This window comes from Jaculus jaculus, chromosome 19, assembly GCF_020740685.1.
Source record: "Jaculus jaculus isolate mJacJac1 chromosome 19, mJacJac1.mat.Y.cur, whole genome shotgun sequence".
Lineage (NCBI taxonomy): Eukaryota > Metazoa > Chordata > Mammalia > Rodentia > Dipodidae > Jaculus > Jaculus jaculus.
Genome location: NC_059120.1, coordinates 30,153,362 through 30,173,196, shown reverse-complemented (window position 1 = coordinate 30,173,196; position 19,835 = coordinate 30,153,362). Strand labels below are relative to the sequence as shown.

The window sequence follows — 19,835 nt, the reverse complement described above, 5'->3', positions numbered from 1 at the left end:
TAACTGCTGAGCCATCACTCCAGCCTGCATTAGAATTTATGAAATATTTTAGACCTATTTTTTAAAACATTTTTACTTATATGTAGAGAGACAGAGACAGAGAGAAAAAGGGTATACCAGGGCCTCTTGCCACTGCAAATGAACTTCAGACACATGTACCACTTTGTACATCTGGCTTTAAATGGTACTGGAGAATTAAACCCAGGCCGTCAGGCTTTGCAATTTAACTGCAAACCACTGAGACATTTCCCAGCCCTAGATCTATAATTTTGCTAGTCTTTTTCTACTTAACAGATAAAGAAATGGACTCAACCAGAATATTTTAGCAGTTTCCCCAATAGTCAGTGACAGGGTCAACTTATTTATTTATTTACCTATGTACAGTTGTGAGAGTTTAACCTGTGGTCTGTCACATGCTAGGCAAACACTGTGCCACTACAGTGGCACTCACAATCACCAACACAGTACAGTTTAGAATGTAGATGCTCTGATACCAAAAAATTATTTTTCACCGTGATGTTGCTTCTATTACGTAGGAGTTGTCTTATTGTAGGCTTTCTTTTTCACTTAATCTTTTTTTTTACTATAAAGTGGGATGTTGTAGAAAGTTATAAAATATAGAAAATGGGGCTAGACTAGAGAGATGGCTTAGCATGGCACTTACCTGCAAAGCCAAAGACCTAGGTTTGATTCTCTGGGACCCACATAAGATGGCACATGCATCTGGAGTTTGTTTGCACTGACTGGAGGCCCTGGTGCACCCATTCTCTCTATCTGTGTCTTTCTCTTTCTCTCAAGTAAATAAATAAAAATAAAATAAATAAAAATAAAATAAAACATAGAAAATAAAATAAAAAATATATATTCCTATAATCATAAGTCACAATTAGTACATAAATTTGTATCATTTTAGACATTTTCTAAGACATACATACTCATGGATAATTTGTTTAGGGGGCTGGGAGTTGAGGTAGGGTCCCACTCTAGCCCAGTCTGACCTAGAATTCACTATGTAGTCTCAGGCTGGCCTTGAATTCTCAGTGATCCTCCTACTTAGGCCTCCCAAGTGCTGGGATTAAAGACATATACTTCCACACCCAGCTCACATGTATAATTTTTATCTAGATAGTGTATAGTCTGTTGTCTGTTTGCTTGGCTCAGGAGCTGTATGTCTTCATGGCAATGCTTTGTATTTTGCTTGGTTTCCAGGTAGTAGATATTTTGGTTTCCCCACTTGCCACACATAGCCTTGAAATTTAAGTCATTTTATTCAAGCTAGGACCCAGTGCATTTCACTTGCTTATTACATCCCTTAATTGTCTTTTACTCTCATTCTCTATTCCTTCATGATGATACTTATTTTGCATAGTTTCAGGCTGCCCTCAAACACACTGTGATCCTCCTACCTTGATCTGAGTGCTGGGATTAAAGCCATGTACCACCATGCCCAGCATTTTCCTTTTTTATATTGGTAAACATTTTTGAGGATACATTTAAATATGGGCATTTGAGTGCTTATAATTAATATAAGATTAAATAATTTGAAATCCATGTTCTCTAGCCCTTACATTTCCTATAAGCTGAAAGTAAGGTTAATATTTTATCTTAGAATGCTTCTTGGATGGGTTCATATATTTCATACTGCTTCAGGTCAGTTCACACACAACATCTTATGACCTGCCATTGTCGCATTAAGTTGACATGCTGAGTTAGGTAAGAATACTCCTCCATTAAACTGCTGTGGTTTCCCCTTGTACACTGAGGGCCACTTATACGATGTAATTTACAAAGTGGAACTAGTTTCTAATACGATTTGAAAGTCTTTCCTGAATCAACAATTGTTAGTGGTACAGATGGATAATTTTGTGTTTTCTCCTCCCTTTAATGCTATAGTATAGAAATATTTTGTGACATGGAATTTCCCCCTTATCCACTGGTGCTTTGAGTTACTCTGAAATACAATTGCTGCAGAGATAGAATAAATGCTTAATCATTTCCTTTGTAGGTCCTCCAAGTTAAGAAGCTGTGTTAACTATTTCAAATGATGGTAACACTTAATTTTTCTAGCTATCTGTGTGTGAAGTCTATACTTCACTTTTTTCAATCTATTCAGATAGTCCTTACCAATTCCAATATCTTGAAGTGCTTTCCCTACATTTTGCACTGTCAGTTCCAGAGTTTCAGACCTCAGGTCAATAGCTTTAATCCATTTGGAGTTGATTTTTGTGCAGGGTGAGAGATAAGTATCTAGTTTTATTCTTCTGCATGTGGATATCCAGTTTTCCCAGAACCATATGCTAAAGAAACTATTTTGCCAGGCATGGTGGCACATGCCTTTAATACCAGCATTCAGGAGGCAGAGATAGAGGATTGCTATGAGTTCAAGGCCAGCCTAGAACTACAGAGTGAGTTCCAGGTCAGCCTGTAGAGTGAGAGGCTAGAAGAGTGAGACCTTACCTCAAAAATAAATTAATTAATTAAAGAGCAAAAGCAGTTGTATTATCTCCAATGAGTATGTTTGTTATTTTTGTCAAAAATCAGGTAGCTGTAGATGAGTAGGATTGTATCTGTTCTGTTCCATTAATCTACATGTGTATTTCTGTTACCTTGGCTCTGTAATGCAGCTTGGAGTCAGGTACAGTGATACCTCCTGCATTATTTATGTATTATTGGCTCAGGATTGGCATGTGTAGTTTTATTATAATTTTTTGCAGTATGAATAAACTGACATATAAGCCTATATATCAAATAAACAGGCTGATAGAACAGTAGATTGTGTTTACTGATAGAAATTTGTATCACTGTAATTGTGGAAATGTAAAATCTTAGTATTGTACCTTATCTTAAACCAAAATTTACAGTGTCAAATTTGTTTGTATTTTTCCTCATTGTAGTATAATAAAACCAAAAAATGCTGTGAATTAAAAATTACCTCACACGAAGCCCTTTAGTAGTATAAATTATATTGTATTTTGTATGTGAAAGATAATTATAGCATAAAACCATAATCACAAAAGTTATATGAGCTCAAGACCACTCTTCTCTTACAAGCCAGGGTCTCTAGCCCAGGTTGACCTGGAACTCACTGTAGCCTCAGTCTGGCTTTAAACTCATACGGATCTTCCTATCTCAGCCTTCCCAATTTTGGGACTAAAGGCTATCAGACTTTTTTTAAGGTAATGTGTCACACTAGCACAGGCTGACCTGGAACTCACTCTGTAGCCCCAGGCTAGCCTCAAACTCACAGTAATCCTTCTATCTCGATCTGAGTGCTAAGGGTGACCAGGCTAGACTCTGTTTGAAATGGGGTCTTTCTATGTTTCTTAAGCTAGTCTCCAACTTTTGGTCTCATATAATACTCTTGTGTTAAGCTTCTGTGTAGGTGGGACTGAGTCATGTGCAGATACCTTAGTAGAAGTACCAGTAACCAAATCCTGTCTTTCAATGCTAATGGTATTCTGGTCATGTCTTGGCAACATGGTCATAGTCTGCTTTTCATGGCTGGAGTGTCATATTGGTTTTGATGAGGGAAAGTATGTATAACTTCCCAAGTGATACCTGTGAGTGCTTTGACCATTCACACTTACCTGAAAAGAGCTGACTGAACTCATGCATGCCAGCTTGTATCTATGATATATAAAAGTATACTCAGTTGGCCTTTCATATATACAGTTTCCACATTCTCAGTATACAAGGGACTTCTCACAGATTTGCTTTATCAGCTGGACATGGTGGTTTATACTTAAATCGCAGCACTTGTGAGGCTGCGGTAGGAGGATCACCTTGAGTTCAAGGCCAGCCTGGGCTAAAATGAGACCCTACCTCCAAAAAAAAAAAAAGATAGTCTTCTATATCACTCATATTTATGCGTAAATTATTCTTAAAGGCAACAGGAAATAGGTGATAGATCATAAATTATCTTCCAGGAAGGTGAATGGCAATAAATTATTTAATTTTTTAGAAATAATATAGTAATCTTGATGTATGATACACTTGGTTAATACTTGGATTTGCCTTTAAATCTTAGTTTCTAAGCTAATTTTTCTTGCTAGTCTTTCCAAGAACTTGGAAATGGAGAATAAAAAGGGATTCTGAAAGGTGAACAAAATTGCATCTTGAACAACAGGAGTTGTGTCCTGTTTACTTTGACCTGAAAGAAAAGTTATTAGAACTACAGCCTAGTAGAAATAACACAGACTGATTCAGTAATAGGATTGAATGTCAGCTCTTTGATTTAAGAGTTATGTGATCATGCATATACCAATCCCTTTCTTCCTCAGTCCTTATGTTTATGTCTGGAAAATGAAAATACTATGCCTGTCTTAGTTGAAGATTCAGTGAAGATATTGTATGTGTTGTATGGTATTTGACATGCAGTAGCATGTTTGTGTTGTGGTGTTTTACATAAAATAGTGTGTCCATGTTGGGTGGTATTTGACATACAGTGGCATGTTCATATCATGTAGTAGCTGACATATAATAGCATGTTCATGTGGTATTGGACCTAGAGTAACATGTTCATGTTGGGTGGCATTTGACATGTTCATGCCATGTGGTTTGACATACAGTAGCTTGTTCATGTTGGGTGATATTTGACATCTAGTAGTATGTTCTTGTTGTGTGGTATTTGACACACAGTAATATGGTCTTGTTATATGGTATTGGACATATAGTAGTATGTTCGTGTCATGTGGTATTGGTCATATAGTAGTGTGTTCATGTTGACATACAGTAGTTCATTTGACATACAGTAGTGTGTCCAATGAAAACTTTTCGGTGGCTCCCCTTTCTTTGCCTTAGGGGAATTTTGTTTCTTGTTTCTTTTATTAGATATGGACATATTTAGTATGTGAGCAATACATGTTGGTACCATCCTTTCCTTCCTCCTTGCCCCTTTTCTGAAGAAGCCTTCCTTGTAGGGGATGCAGGTCAACCCTATAGGGATTGAGGGTGGTGCATTATGGGGCAGCAGTCAGTTATAGGGGAGAGGCATTGTCTCTGTGCAAAATGTCCCAATTTGTGGCTTTAACAATCTTTCTGCCCCCTCTTCCACAAAATTTCCTGAGCCATGCTGGGAGCATTTTAAGTCTGCTTCAGTGATGGGCACTTAGGAGCCTCTGGATCTCTGGTTTGGTAGATGTTGAGTATCCTCAGTATCTATCTCTATTACCCTTGTGCTGATACCAGATGGACTAAGAAAGCAGCATTCTTGCTCATTTCCCCAATTCCTCTGTGGTTTCAGCTGAGGCTGGGGCTAGGGTGGAGTGCACTGGGTCATTTATCTCCTCAGGTCCAGCTCCCATCTGAGAAAAAGAAGTACATTCTCCAACAGAGAATGAAGTCAGCACCAGTTAAATGGGAAGACCATTATTAATTTAGAGAGAATTAAAAGGGTATAGACCCTCTTATAGTTGAAGGTTAGTGGGAGCTTGACAATGGAAGGCAAAATCATTATCTGGATTTGATTCTGACTTGTTTCCCAGTTCCAGATATGGTTTCCTTTCCACTGTTAGCCAGTCTAAGTCCACCATGGCTGTGTGCCAATATTGTGCTTTTGTGAACATCACACAAGTCAGGTTGTTTGCTTCTGAGTCTCTTAGACTTTGAGTTGCTTGGATTGATGTTGGCCACCTTGCCCTGGTAGCTTATGTAGCACCTTCCAGCATTAGATGGGCTAATTGTTTGGGGACTGGCTCTCCTCTGGATTCCAACTAGGTTTTTCCATGGTCCATGCTGACATTGTCTGGTGTCTTCAGCAGTAGGGTCTTAGCAGTAACCTCTGGTGGGTAATCAAGTGCTTTGACATAAGTCTGTCTTGTTTGTTTTGGGAGATCTAGTAGGTCTCTCTGATCAACAGCTCATTGTGGATATAGACCACATCCTGGTACAGGGAATTACAGACCAGCACCAAGGGAAAAGAAAAAGAAAAAGAGAAGAGAGAAAAACAGGAGAAATTTGAGGTTAGGTGGGTTCGTCTCACCCTCTCCAGGGCCCTTCGATTCAGGTTCTCCCCCTAAGGCCCTCTTGAGGGTTCCACCTTTTAGCATGACTTCCAGGATATAGGATTCTGTATCAATATATATATATATATATATTCAATTTGGGTTCAGTTTTGTGCCCCCCACTTTTTCCCTTCGTCCAAGCCTCAAGATGCTATTCAGTTATGTCTGCAACTTGAGCCAATCCACATTAGTAACTACAGATGAGTGAGATCATGCAACAGTTGTCTTTCTGTGATTGTGAGTTCACTTACAATGATCTATTCCAAGTTCTATCATTTTTCTACAAATTTCAATGTGTCATTTTTTTCTTACTGCTGAGTAGAATTCCATTGTGTAGATATACCACATCTTGGTTATCCATTCATCCAATGATGGGCACCTGGGTTGATTCCAGTTTTTAGCTATTATGAATTATGAATTGAGCAAGTATAAACATGGTTGAACAAATATGTCTGAACTGAGATGTAGAGTTTTTAGGATAAATACCCAGTAAGGTAATAACAGGGTCTGTTGGTAACTCTATATTCATCCTTTTCAGGAGTTTCCATATTGATTTCCACAGTGGTTATACCAGCTTACATTCCCATCAACAATGAATGAGTGTTCCTATTTCTCCACATCCTCACCAACATTTGTTTTCATTTGATTTTTTAATGTTTGCTATCCTTACTGGGGTAAGGTCGAATCTCATAGTGTTTTAATTTGCATTTCCCTAATGGTTAGGGATGTTGAACATTTTCTTAAGTGTGTGTTAGCCATTTGTAATTCTTCTTCTGAGAATTCCCTATTTAGTTCTCTGCCCCACTTTTAGAATGGGTTGTTTGATTTTTTTGTTTTGTTTTGTTTTGTTTTGTTTAGCATTTTTAGTTCTTTGTAGATTCTAAATGTTAGGTTTCTGTCTGTGGTATAGCTGAGAAAGATTTCCTCCCATTCAGTGGCTCTGCTTATGTTTGTCTGTGCAAAAGCTTTTTAGCTTCATGAGATCCTGTTGATTGAGTACTTGTTTAATTTCCTTGGCTACTAGGGTTTTCTTCAGGAAGTCTTTTCCCAGTCCTGTATCATGGAGAGTGCCTCCTGTGTTTTCTTCCAGTACTTGAAGAATTTCAGGTTTTATATTGAGGTTGTTAATCCATTTGGACTTGATTTTTGTGTATGGCAAAGTGAGTGGGCCTAATTTCATTTTTCTACATATGGTCATCCAATTTGCCTAACACCATTTGTTGAAGATGCTGTCTTTTCTCCAGTCTAAATTATTGGCACCTTTATCAAAGATCAAGAAGCTGTAGTTACTTGACCTAAGGTTTGGGTCTTTAATTCTGTTCCATTAGCCTATGTTTCTGTTTTTATTCCAGTACCATGCAGTTTTTGTCACTATGGCTTTATAATATAGCTTTAGATCAGGTATGGTGATTCCTCCAAAGGTGTTTTGTTGGGCTTTTTTGTTTTGTTTTGTTTTTACTGAGGATAGGTTTGGATATCCAAGGCCTGACATTCCATATGAATTCAATCTCTATAAAGAATGATGCTTGTATTTTTATTGGTATTATGTTAAATCTGTATATTGCTTTTGGTAGAATTGCCATTTTCATAATATTAATTCTATCTATCCAGAAGCATGGGAGGTCTTTCCATCTTCTCAAGTCCTCCTCAATTTCTTTCTTGAGTGTTTTAGTATTTTCATTATATAGGTCTTTCACATCCTTAGTTAATGTTATTCTAAGGTATTTAATTTATTTTGTTGCTATTGAAAATGGGACAGCCTCACTGATTTCTTTATCTATATATTTGTCCTTTACATATAGAAAAGCTACTGATTCTTGTGCATTGATTTTGTATCCTACAACTTTGCTGAAGCAATTTATCACCTTTAGAAGTTTTGAGATGGAGACTTTCAGGTCTTGTCATCTGCAAATAGGGCTAACTTCACTTCTTCCTTTCCAATTTGAATCTTTTTTTATTTCTTTCTCCTGTCTTATTGCGTGGGCTAGTACATTTAGTACTATGGTGAAGATCAGTGGTGAGAGTGGGCACCCCTGTCTTATTCCCAATCTTAGTGGGAACTCTTGAGTTTTTCCCCATTAAGTATCATTTGGGCTTTAACAGCTTTATATATAGCCTTTATTGTGTTGTAATAGAAACCTTCCATGGCTATTCTTTCCAGTGCTTTGATCATGAGGTAGTGTTTGTATTTTGTCAAAAGCCTTCTCTGCATCAATTGAGATGATCACGTGGTTCTTATAATTCAGTTTATTTATGTGGTATATTATGTTGACCAATTTCCACATGTTAAACCAGCCCTGCATCCCTGGGATGAAGCCTATTTGATCAAGTGGATAATGCTTTTGATATGTTGTTGAATTCGGTTTGCAAAGATTTTGTTCAGTATCTTTGTATCTAAGTTCATTAGGGATATAGGCCTATAATTTTCTTTCCTTGTTGCATCTCTGTCTAGTTTTGGTATTAGGGTGATGCTAGCTTCATAAAAGGAGTTAGGGAGGATTCCCTGGTCCCCAGTTATGCTGAACAGTTTGAGAAAAATTGGTTTTAGTTCTTCTATGAAGGTTTTATAGAATTCAGCTGAGAAGCATCCAGTCCTGGACTTTTCTTTTAGGGAAAGTTTTTTATTAACTTTTCAATCTCTGTGGATGTGATAGGTTTGTTTAGGAGATTAATCTGCTCTGAGTAGGTGGTATGTGTCTAGGAATTCATCCATTTCTTGCAGGTTATTTAATTTTGTGGAATAGAGGTTTTGGAACTATGCCCTGATGATTCTTCCAATTTCATTGATGTCTGTTGTGATCTTTCCTTTTTCATTTCTGATTTTGTTAATTTGAGATGTCCTTTTTTTTCTCCTTGATCAATTTGGCCAGAGGTTTGTCAATCTTGTTTATTTTTTCAAAGAACCAGCTCTTCATTTCATAATTTTTTTAAAAAATTGTGTTCTTAATTTCCAGTTCATTAATTTCTCCTCTAATCTTGATTATTTATTTATGTTTGGAGCTCTTTGGGTTGGATACTAATTGATTTTCCAGCACCTTTATAGGTGGACAGTCAGGTTATTGATTTGGGATCTCTGTAATGAAGGTATTTAGGACTATGAATTTTCCCCTTATGACTGCCTTCATTGTGTTCTATAAGTTTTGGTAGGTTGTGTTTTCATTATCATTCACTTCTAGGAATTTTAAAGTTTCTTTTATGATTTCTTCGACAACCCATTCATTGTTTAAAAGTGTGTTGTTTTGGGCTGGAGGGATGGCTTAGTGGTTAAGGCATTTGCCTGCAAAGCCAAAGGACCCAGGTTTGAAATCCCAGGACCCACGTTAGCCAGATGCACAAGGGGGCGCATGCATCTGGAGTTCATTTGCAGTGGCTGGAGGCCCTGTCACGCCATTGTATCTCTCCCTCTTTCTCTGTCAAATAAGTAAATAATAAAATATTGAAAGTGTAATGTTTAGTCTCCAGGAGCTGGTGGAGTTCTTGATATGTCTCTTGTTAACTTTCAGCCTTAAAGCATTGTGATCTGACAAGATGCAGGAAACTACTTCAATTTTCCTGACTTTATAAAGGCCCACTTTATGACCTAATACATAGTCAATTTTGGAGAAGGTTCCATGGGTTGCTGAGAAGAGTGTATATTCTGTAGAGTTGGGGTGGAATGTTCTGTAGATATCTTTTAGGTCTAGTTGATCTATGATGTTGTTGAGCTCTATTATTTCTCTGTTGATTTTCTGCTTGGATGATCTGTCTATTGATAATAGTTGAGTATTGAAGTCTCTGACTATGATGGTGCTGGTCTTTATTTCTGTTTTATTGTCGAGTAGATTTGTTTTATCAACTGTGGTGTACCTGTGTTTATGATTGTGATGAGCTCATGTTGGATCATTCTCTTGATGAGTAAGAAGTGGCCTTCTTTGTCCTTTGATTACTTTTGGTTTGAAATCTATTTTATCAGATATTAATATAGCAGTACTCCTTTTTCTTAATTCCCATTTGCTTGGAATATCATTTTCCAACCTTTCACTCTGAGGAGGTGTCTATCTTTAGTGGTAAGGTGGGTTTTGTGAAGATAGCAGATGCAAGGGTCCAGTTTTTTTATCCATCATGATAACCTGTGTCTTTTGATGGGTGAGTTAAGACTGTTAATATTTAAAGTTATTACTGTGAGGTTTGAATTAATCTCTGTATTGATGAGGTGTTTTATGGGGTTTGATGCTTTCTTGTGTTATGTATTGTTTTGAGCCTGGTCTGATTTTCTTGTTGGCTCTTAAGACTGATTGTTTAATTATTCTGTGTGGAGTATTCTCTCAAGTATTCTCTGTAGGTTTGGCTTTGTGTTCATATAATCATAGAGTTGACTTTTTTCATGGAAAGTTTTCCTTTCACCATCTATTATGAGGAATACTTTTTCTGGGTGTTATTTGTCATACAGTAGCATGTTCATATTATATGGTATTAGACATACAGTAGTGTGTTCATATTATGTAGTATTTGACATACAGTAGTATGTCCAGTGAAAACCTTTCATTTGCTTCCCTTTCTCACCCTCAGGGGAATTTTGAAAGCTCCATGAGGCTAATTCCTAGCTAAGTAGAGAGGATGCCTGTCTCCATGGCAGGAAAGTTTGCTATATCACTTGTATGGAAAGTTTTTATTTCCTTGAAGTTGAATGTCAGTGTCAGGTCCAGCTGGTGTTGATCTTTAGAAGCTTTTAATTTACCAGCTCAGACACATTTTCTGCCATACCCCATCAATTTCCTGACTCCATTTTTGTTGTTGTTTTGTGGGTTTTGTTTTTTTGTTTTGTTTTGTTTTTGTTTTCCTCAAGGTAGGGTCTCGCTCTAGTGCAGGCTGACCTGGAATTCACTATGTAGTCTCAAGGTGGCCTTGAACTCACAGCAATCCTCCTACCTCTGCTAGGATTAAAGGTGTGCACCACCACACCTGGCCTTCCTGACTGCAAATTTGATAATTAAATTCTTACAGAAACTTTTTTTTTTTTTTACTTTCAAAACTACATGCTAGTGCTGGAGAGATGGCTTGGCAGTTAAGGTGCCTGCCTGCGAAGCCTAAAGACCCATGTTCAATCTTTCTCCAGATCCCATATAAGCCAGATATACAAGGTGATGCAAGCACAAGGTCGCACATGAGCACTAGGTGGTGCAAGCATCTGGAGTTCAATTGAAGTGGCTGAGACCCTAGTGGGCCAATTCTCTCACTCTCTCTAAAAATATATAATAACATGCTAGCTGGGCATGGTGGCTTATGCACTGGAGAGGCTAAAGTAGGAGGAGTGCTATGAGTTCAAGCCTGGGGCTGCAGAGTGAGTGCCAGGTCAGCCTGGGCTAGAATGAAATCCTGCCTCAGACAACAGCAAAAACCCTTGTTAATACCTTGATAGTTTTTCTTGTTTAACACCTCTAGTTAGGATGCCAGGACAATCACATTAGTATTAACCATAGAATTCCTGAAGCCATATTTAAAGCAGCACAAACATTAGATGCTCTCATCTTAAGAACAGTGTGTAAGAAGTCTTAGAGGAGGGTACTTAATAGGTTGATATTGTATATATGTAAGTACAGTGATTGAGATGGGGAGGTAATATGATGGAGAATGGAATTTCAAAGGGGAAAGTGTGGGGGAGGGAGGAAGGGAATTACCATGGGATTTTTTTTATAATCATGGAAAATGCTAATGAAAATTTTAAAAAAAACAGATGCAAAAAAAACGATGTTACTTTGCTGATAATAGAAACATTTCTGTATTTTAAAAAAAAAAAAAAGAAGTCTTAGAATCTCTGCAATTTGTTTATATCATTTACCTCACAATTTACTCTGGCTTTATGCTGTAATAAACACAAATGAGAACTGCTAAAGGGATGCTTAAAACACAATGTCTGAAAGTTTATAAAGTCTCAAATTCACTTTTTAAAAATTATTTTACGTGTTTATGAGAGAGAAGGAGGCAGATAGAGAGAATGGGTGCACCAGGGCCCCTAGCCACTACAAACAAACTCCAAAGGCTTGTGCAATCTTGTGCATATGGCTTTACGTGGGTTCTAAGGAATCAGACCCAAGTTGTTAAGCTTTGCAGGCAAGCGCCTTAACTGCTGAGCCCTCTCTCCAGCCCTCAAATTAACTTATAGTTGCTATAATATGATAACAGACATGTTGTATACACTGGGGTATTAATACTTAAACATACTAGATATTGATACCCCTCTCCCAACTCTATGCCCATTATTAGGATGTTGAATGTTCTCTACCTCTCTACTTTATTTATTTTATTTTATTTTATTTTATTTTATTTTATTTTATTTTATTTTATTTTGCAGTGCTAGGGATTGAATCCAGAGCCTTGCATTCACTGTGCCACTGAGCTACACCCCTAAGTTTGTTTTCTATTATGAAATTGGACTATAACCTTTGAGTTTTGTTTTACCTTGTTCCTAGATTCAGAGGAAGATGTTGTTGAAACACCTGCCATGTCCCACGATGAACACACACACCAAGAGATAAAGGGCCAGAAGACACTAGCAACACCTGCAGTTCGCCGCCTTGCAATGGAAAACAATGTAAATTTATTTAAAAAAAAAAAAAAAAAACTACCTTTGAGGGGGGCAGGGAGAGTTTGTTGGTTCATCATTCCTGCAGAGCCAGAACTTAACAGAGAGACTGCCATTTGAAGCCAGTGCTTGCTCATCATTTGTTGCCAGACTGTACACCCTTCTCTGATCCTTACGGCAGCTCTTTCAGTGGTTAGCTTTTCACTGTTTTGCTGATGGGAAAAGTCATGGAGGGTGATTAACTTATCTACACTGGAACAAATCAGACCTGGGATTTGAACAGAAGCCTGCTTAAAATGTCTGAGTGCTCTCCACCATGCACCACCATGTAAACTTTGTTTGTCTTTGAGAAAAGTAGTTAAATGACCACGGGAACAGAACTGAAGCTTAGTGGAAATGTCCAGATCCATAGAGCCAGCTCTCCTACCTAAGTTCGAAAAACTAGCCAAAGAAGATGAAAGAGTGTGTGGTGTGTTCCTGCACACTTGTGCTTCTGTGCATGTGTTGCTATGGCTCCAGCCCAGGGTCGTGAATGTACTGGGAATTATTGTACCACTCATTTACATCCTCAGCCCTTTTTAGATAGAATCTTTCTACATAGCACAGACTGGCTTGGAACATGCTGTTAGAGCCTAGGCACACCTCAAACTTGCACTCCTCCTACCACGGTGAATTTCAAGTTCTGAGATTACAGGCCTTTGCCACCATGCCCAGCTTCTTTGTATCTTTTGTTTTCCATTCCTTTTGTTTATTTTTTCCCTTTTTCAAGGTAGGGTGGATTCCCTCTGGCCCATGCTGACCTGGAACTCACTCTGTAGTTCGAGGCTGGCCTTAACACATAGCAGTCCTCATTCCTCTGCCTCCTTAGCACTGGGATTAAAGGTGTGTGTCACCACACCCAGCTTCTATTCATTTTTGTTTGTTTGTTTTTATTTATTTGAGAAAAAGGCATATAGAGAACATGGGCATACCAGGGCCTTCAGCCACTACAAAGAACTCCAGGTGCATACACTCCAGGTGCATGTACCACCTTGTGCATCTGGCTTACATAGATCCTGGGGAATCAAACATGGGACCTCATGCTTTGCAGGCAAGTGCCTTAACAGCTAAGCCATTTCTCCAGCCCCTATTCATTTTTTTTTGTTGTTGTTTCTGTTATTTTTTGTTTGTTTTTTGAGACACAGTTATCATGCAGCTTAGTCTGGCCTCCAACACTTTCTATAATTTATTTTGATTAGATATGGACACACTTAGTATGTAAACAGCACATGTTGGTACCATCCTTTCCCTCACCCATGCCACTTCCAGAGGCCCTCTTGGGGTCAACCCCATGAGGATTGTGGGTCATTTATTGTGGGAGCAGCAGTCAGTTATGGGGGAGAGGCAGTGCCTCTTTGCAAAATGTCCCAACTAATGGTTGTAACAATCTTTCTGACCCCTCTTCTATAAAATTCCTGAGTCATGTTGAGTGCATTTTAAGTCTGCTTCGCAGATGGGCTCTTAGGAACATCTGGATCTCTGGTTTGGAAGGAGTTGAATGTCCTCAGTGTCTATCTTCTTCACCCTTGTGCTGATATCAGGTTCACCAAGAAAACAGCGCTCTTGCTCATTTCCCCAATTCCTCTGCTCCTATTCTTTTTTTTTTTTTTTTTTTTTTTTTTACTTATTTGACAGAAAAAGAGGGAGCTCGAGAGAGAGAGAGAGAATGGGCAGGCCAGGGCCTCCAGCCACTTGCAAACAAACTCCATACATGTGCACTCCCTTGTGCATCTGGCTTACGTGGGTCCTGGGAAATCGAACCTGAGTCCTTTGGCTTTGTAGGCAAGCGCCTTAACTGCTAAGCAATCCCTCCAGCCCACCTATTCATTTTTTATCAGTGTATATTAACTCTATCATATAATAGGTTTCATTGTGACATTTTCATACATTGACATTATTTCCTTGTGTTTTATGTAACCCACATTTAGAAGGTACATTTGTGTTCCAAATGAGAGAAATGCTTATGTAAATTAGGATATATGCTATTGATTTTCTCTCTCACTCTCTGTCTCTTCATGAGACAGGCACTTGCCACATTTTCCAGACAGGCCATGAATTTACAATCCACATGCCTTACCCTCACCCAGCTCCCATTCTTCCAGGGCTGGGATTATAGACTAGTGCCACTATTTACCTTTGGTAAAAACTTGTATAATAATTATGTTCAAATATGAAGGCCACTTATCATATTTTGGAGTTACATTTGCATTGCTGGATAAACATCAGACCAGAAGTAGCTTATGAGAGGGAAGGGTGTGGGCTTACAGAATCCACCATTAGTGGCAGAGGAGGCTGGCTCACTTCCATAGATCCAAGCAGAGAGACAGCACCAAACAGCCAGCAAACATGAACATCCGGAGCTCAAACTGCTCTGCCTCACCTTAGGGCTAGACAAAGATCCACCTCCTCGGGCAAGCTGCTGGAGACTTAAGTTGCCAGCTTAATCAAAACTCCCTCATGGAAAGCCAGGCATGGTGATACACACCTTTAATCCCAGCACTTGGGAAGCAGAGGTAGGTGGATCTCGATGAGTTCAAGGCCACCCTGAGACTACATAGTTAATTCCAGGTTAGCCTAGACCAGAGATAGACCCTACCTCAAAACACACACACACACACACACACACACAAAATACCTCATGGGCTGGAGGGATGGCTTAGCAAGGACCCACATTAGCCAGATGCACAGGGTAGCACATGCATCTGGAGTCCATTTGCAGTGGCTAAAGATCCTAGGATGCCCATTTACCTCCCCCCTCCCTCTCTCTCTTTCTCTCTGTCAAATAAATGAATAAATAATAAAAAATATATTTTTTAAAATACCTCAGGCTATGGGGAACATATTCATAGCCAAACTACCACTGCATAGTAAAAATTAAACACTACACAGTGAAGTATTTTGTTGCATTCATCAGGCGACATGGTAGTCTTATGTTCCAGTCTAGAAGCAGTAAACCACCTGGACATGGTAGCTGAGGCAGGAGGATCCACTGTTGGAGTCCAGCCTGAACCACATAGCAACTTTCAGGGCAATATGAGATATGTGTAAGGAGGTCCTGTTTCAAAAATAAAAAGCTATAAAACATTTTACTAAGACTAGTATGGTGACACATGCCTCTCATACCATTACTTGGGAGGCTGAAACAGAAGAATCAGGAGTTCAAGCCCAGCCTTAGTTACATACTGAGTTGGAGGGTAGTATGGGCTATATGAGACCCTGTCTCAAAACAAACAAAAAAAGTTTACTATTTTTTCTTAATTTTATAGAAAGATGACCTGTAGAAGAAATATATTGCTTGGGTTTCCTATATACTTCCTAAAGACATGTATAATAACTTGGATATTTGATGACCAGAAATTAAATAATGGATTTTGTAGTCACAAATCACTAATTTTGTTGCAATTTGTACATTAATGAATTGAATTTAAAATTAAAGACCAGGAGCCAGGTGTGGTGGTACATGCCTTTAATCCCAGCACTTGGGAGGCAGAGGGAGGAGGATTGCCATGAGTTCAAGGCTACTCTGAGACTACATAGTGAATTCCAGGTCAGACTGAGCTAGAGTCAGACCCCACCTCAAAAAAATAAATAAATAAAAATAAAATAGGTATGGTGGCACATGCCTATACTGCGAACACTGAGAAAACTGAGGTAGGAGGATCATAAGTTTGAGGCCAGCCTGATTGATATTGCAAGACACTGTCTCAATCAACAAGAAAAGAGGAAGGCAGGGAGCTGGGGATGTAGCTGTATTAGTTGAGCACTCTCCTAGCTTACATGAAGCTCTGGGTTTAATCCTCAGTACCACGTATACTGGGCAGGTGTGGTGGTACATAACTGTAAATCCCAAAACAGCAGGATCAAAAGTTCAGTGTCATTCTCCACTGCATAGTTAGTTTGGGCTCAGCCTGGGTTACATTAAATCCTAAGTTAAACGCAAAGCAAAACACTATAGAATGGTGTTAGAGTTGTTTACAATTATGTAGAAATTATTTATTGAGATTCTTAGAGTTCATTTCCAAGCTGTGTTTGGGTGACAAAATCTGTTAAAGTCATTTTTAAAAAATATTTTATTTAGCCAGGCATGGTGGCACACGCCTTTAATCCCAGCACTCAGGAGGCAGAGGTAGGAGAATTGCTGTGAGTTCAAGGCCAGCCTGAGACAACATAGTGAATTCCAGGTCAGCCTGGGCCAGAATGAGACCCTACCTCAAACCCCCCCGCAAAAAAATTATTTATTTACAAGTAGAGAGAGAAAAAAAAAAGAGAACAAACATGCCAGAGCTTCTAGCCACTGCAAACGAACTCCAGATGCATGCGCTACTTTGTGCATCTGGCTTTACGTGGGTACTAAGAATTGAACCTAGGATGGTGGGATTTGTAAGCAAGTACTTATAACTATTGCAAAGGAGGTGGGCAGTAACTCTTAGAAACTAACACAAATATGCTGTGTATGTGAAGAATTAAATATTTTTATGTTACTAATTCCAACACAACCATCAGAAAAAGACAAATTTGAAAGAACTTTTTGTTTGTTTTGTTTTTGAGGCAGGGTCTCACTCAGCCCAGGATGAACTAGAATTCACTATGTAGTCTCAGGCTGGCCTCAAACTCACAGCGATCCTCCTTATCTCAGCCTCCCAAGTGCTGGGATGAAAGGCATACATCACCACACGAGGCTGAAAGAACTTTTACATAATTAATTGAGCTATATGTTGAACAGGTAGCCAACATCCAAAACTGGTTTACATTTGTTTTAGTATTTGTTCTTCATAGGTTCTCTTCTCCCTTTTATGTAGTCTCCAAGAGTAGAAAAGATCAGTGAAGAATTATGGAATAGACTTAAATGGACAAATCAAATGAGCAATGTGTGTAAAAGAAACGATTGTTTTTATAGGTTTCCCATAGCTTATCTCTTAAGATGATAAAAATGTTACTACTTTGAACTAATTCATTTTGCAGAGACACAAGTTTAACTAAACCTCATTTTTTAATCCTTTATTATAGATTTCTTTCTAAGGCATTATATTTTTATTGTGTTATATTTCAGATTAAGCTGAGTGAAGTTGTTGGCTCTGGAAAAGATGGCAGAATACTTAAAGAAGATATTCTCAACTTTTTGGAAAAGCAGACAGGGGCCATATTGCCTCCCTCACCAAAAGTAGAAATTATATCACCTCCACCAAAACCCAAAGACCGGCCCATTCCCATGCCAATATCAAAACCACCAGTATTCACAGGCAAAGACAGAACAGAGCCTATTACAGGTAAGAGTAAAAGCAGTCACATGACGCAGCTGATTTTGGGTACATTACTGCACACATGTTGTGATGTGATATTTGAAATTCTGTTTTGTTTTGTTTTGTTTTTGGAGGTAGGGTCTCACACTAGCCCAGGCAGACCTGGAATTCACTGTGTAGTCTCAGGCTAGCCTCAAACTCACAGCAATCCTCCTACCTCTTGCCTCCAGAATGCTGGGATTAAAAGTGTGTGCCACCGTGCCTTGCTCAATTCTTTTTAAAAAAAAAATAATAATAATAATGGTCATTCCTGGGCTGGAGAGATGGCTTAGCTGTAAAGGCATTTGCCTGCAAAGTCAAAGGATCCCGGTTCAATTTTCCAGGACCCACGTAAGCCAGATGCACAAGGGAGCTCCTGCATCTGGAATTCATTTGCAGTGGCTGGAGGCCCTGGTACACCCATTCATTCATTCCCTCTTTCTCTCTCTCTCTCTCTCGCTCCCTTTTTCTCTCAAATAAATAAATAAAATATTACTCTGTTGTGTGCTTAGTATTTTTATTTATTTGAAAGAGAGAGAGAATGGACATGGCAGGCTCCCTTGCCACTGCAAACAAAAGTCAAACACAAGTGCCACTGTGAGCATCTAGCTTTACATAGGTACTAGAGAATTGAACCCAGGCCATCAGGCTTTGCAAGCAAGTGCTTTTAACAGCTGAGCCATCTCTCCAGCCTTGGTGTATATTTTTTATAATGATGTGATAATCTAGCTTTTCTTAGAAACACTTCCATATGATACTGTAAATTTGTAAATAGTAGTTGTTTTCTAGGCTTTCAGAAAGCAATGGTCAAGACCATGTCTGCCGCCCTAAAGATTCCTCACTTTGGTTATTGTGACGAGATTGACCTTACTGAACTCGTTAAGCTGCGGGAAGAATTAAAACCCATTGCTTTGGCTCGTGGAATTAAGCTCTCCTTTATGCCCTTCTTCTTAAAGGTGAGTTCCATCCATTTCAAGCAAGGCTTAAGAGGGACATTTATGCTTTGTTCCACAAAGATAAAATAGATTAACTATGTTGAATAAAAATATTACTTCTGCCAGGCGTGGTGGCACATGCCTTTAATCCCAGAACTCAGGAGGCAATGATAGAAGATCGCCATGAGTTCAAGGCCAGCCTGAATTCTAGTGAATTCTAGGTAGCCTGGGCTAAAGCAAGACCCTACCTCAAAAAAACAAACAAAAAAAATTACTTCTCTACACAGTGGGGAGGATGGCACAGTGGTTAAAGGAGCGTCTTTGCAAAACCTGCCTACCAAGTTAAATTCCTAAGCCATGCACATAAGCAAAATATAAAAAGTAGTACAAGTACTCATTTGTAGTGGTAAGAGGCCCTAGCACTCATGTGTGCATGCACACACATAAACATAAATAAATAAATAATATTAGTTCCTGTCATTTAATAGTTTAAAAATGTTCAAACTCACCATTTCTTTGTTACATAGGAATTTATAAAATATTTATTTATTTGCAAGGGGAGAGAGAGAAAAAAAACTGGGTGCTCCAAGGCCTCTAGCCACTGCAAATGAATTCCAGATGCTTGCACCACTTTGTGTATCTGGCTTTACGTGAGTACTAGAGAATTGAACCTGGATTGTTAGGCTTCACAGGCAGGTGCCATAACCACTGAGCAATCTCTTTAGCCCCCAAATTTCTGTATCATTTCTATCTGCCTATCTCTTTAAGCTAGGCGGAAGGCTGTTCTGACAGGTAAAGAAAGCCTCTAGTTCTTTTTTAAATTATTTATTTATTTTTTTTATTATTGACAGCTTCCGTAATTATAAACAATAAACCATGATAATTCTCTCCCCCTCCCACTTTTCCCTTCACAATTCCACTTTCCATCATATCCCCTCATCCTCTCAATCGGTCTCTCTTTTATTTTGATATCATCATCTTTCCTCCTGTTATGATGGTCTTATGTAGGTAATGCCAG

General features: G+C 38.7%; 1 protein-coding gene across 2 annotated transcripts in view; it reads left to right on the top strand.

Moving 5' to 3' along the window:
- The window catches only part of Dbt (dihydrolipoamide branched chain transacylase E2), a 61,266-nt gene that overhangs the window by 24,697 nt on the left and 16,734 nt on the right, over positions 1–19,835 (top strand). For both annotated transcript variants that reach the window (XM_045138797.1, XM_004663945.2), the window contains 3 exons: positions 12,452–12,573; positions 17,654–17,870; positions 18,672–18,838. In XM_045138797.1, coding sequence (XP_044994732.1) covers positions 12,484–12,573; positions 17,654–17,870; positions 18,672–18,838 — 474 coding nt within the window. In that variant the 5' untranslated portion in view covers positions 12,452–12,483. The remainder of the gene's footprint in view (positions 1–12,451; positions 12,574–17,653; positions 17,871–18,671; positions 18,839–19,835) is intronic.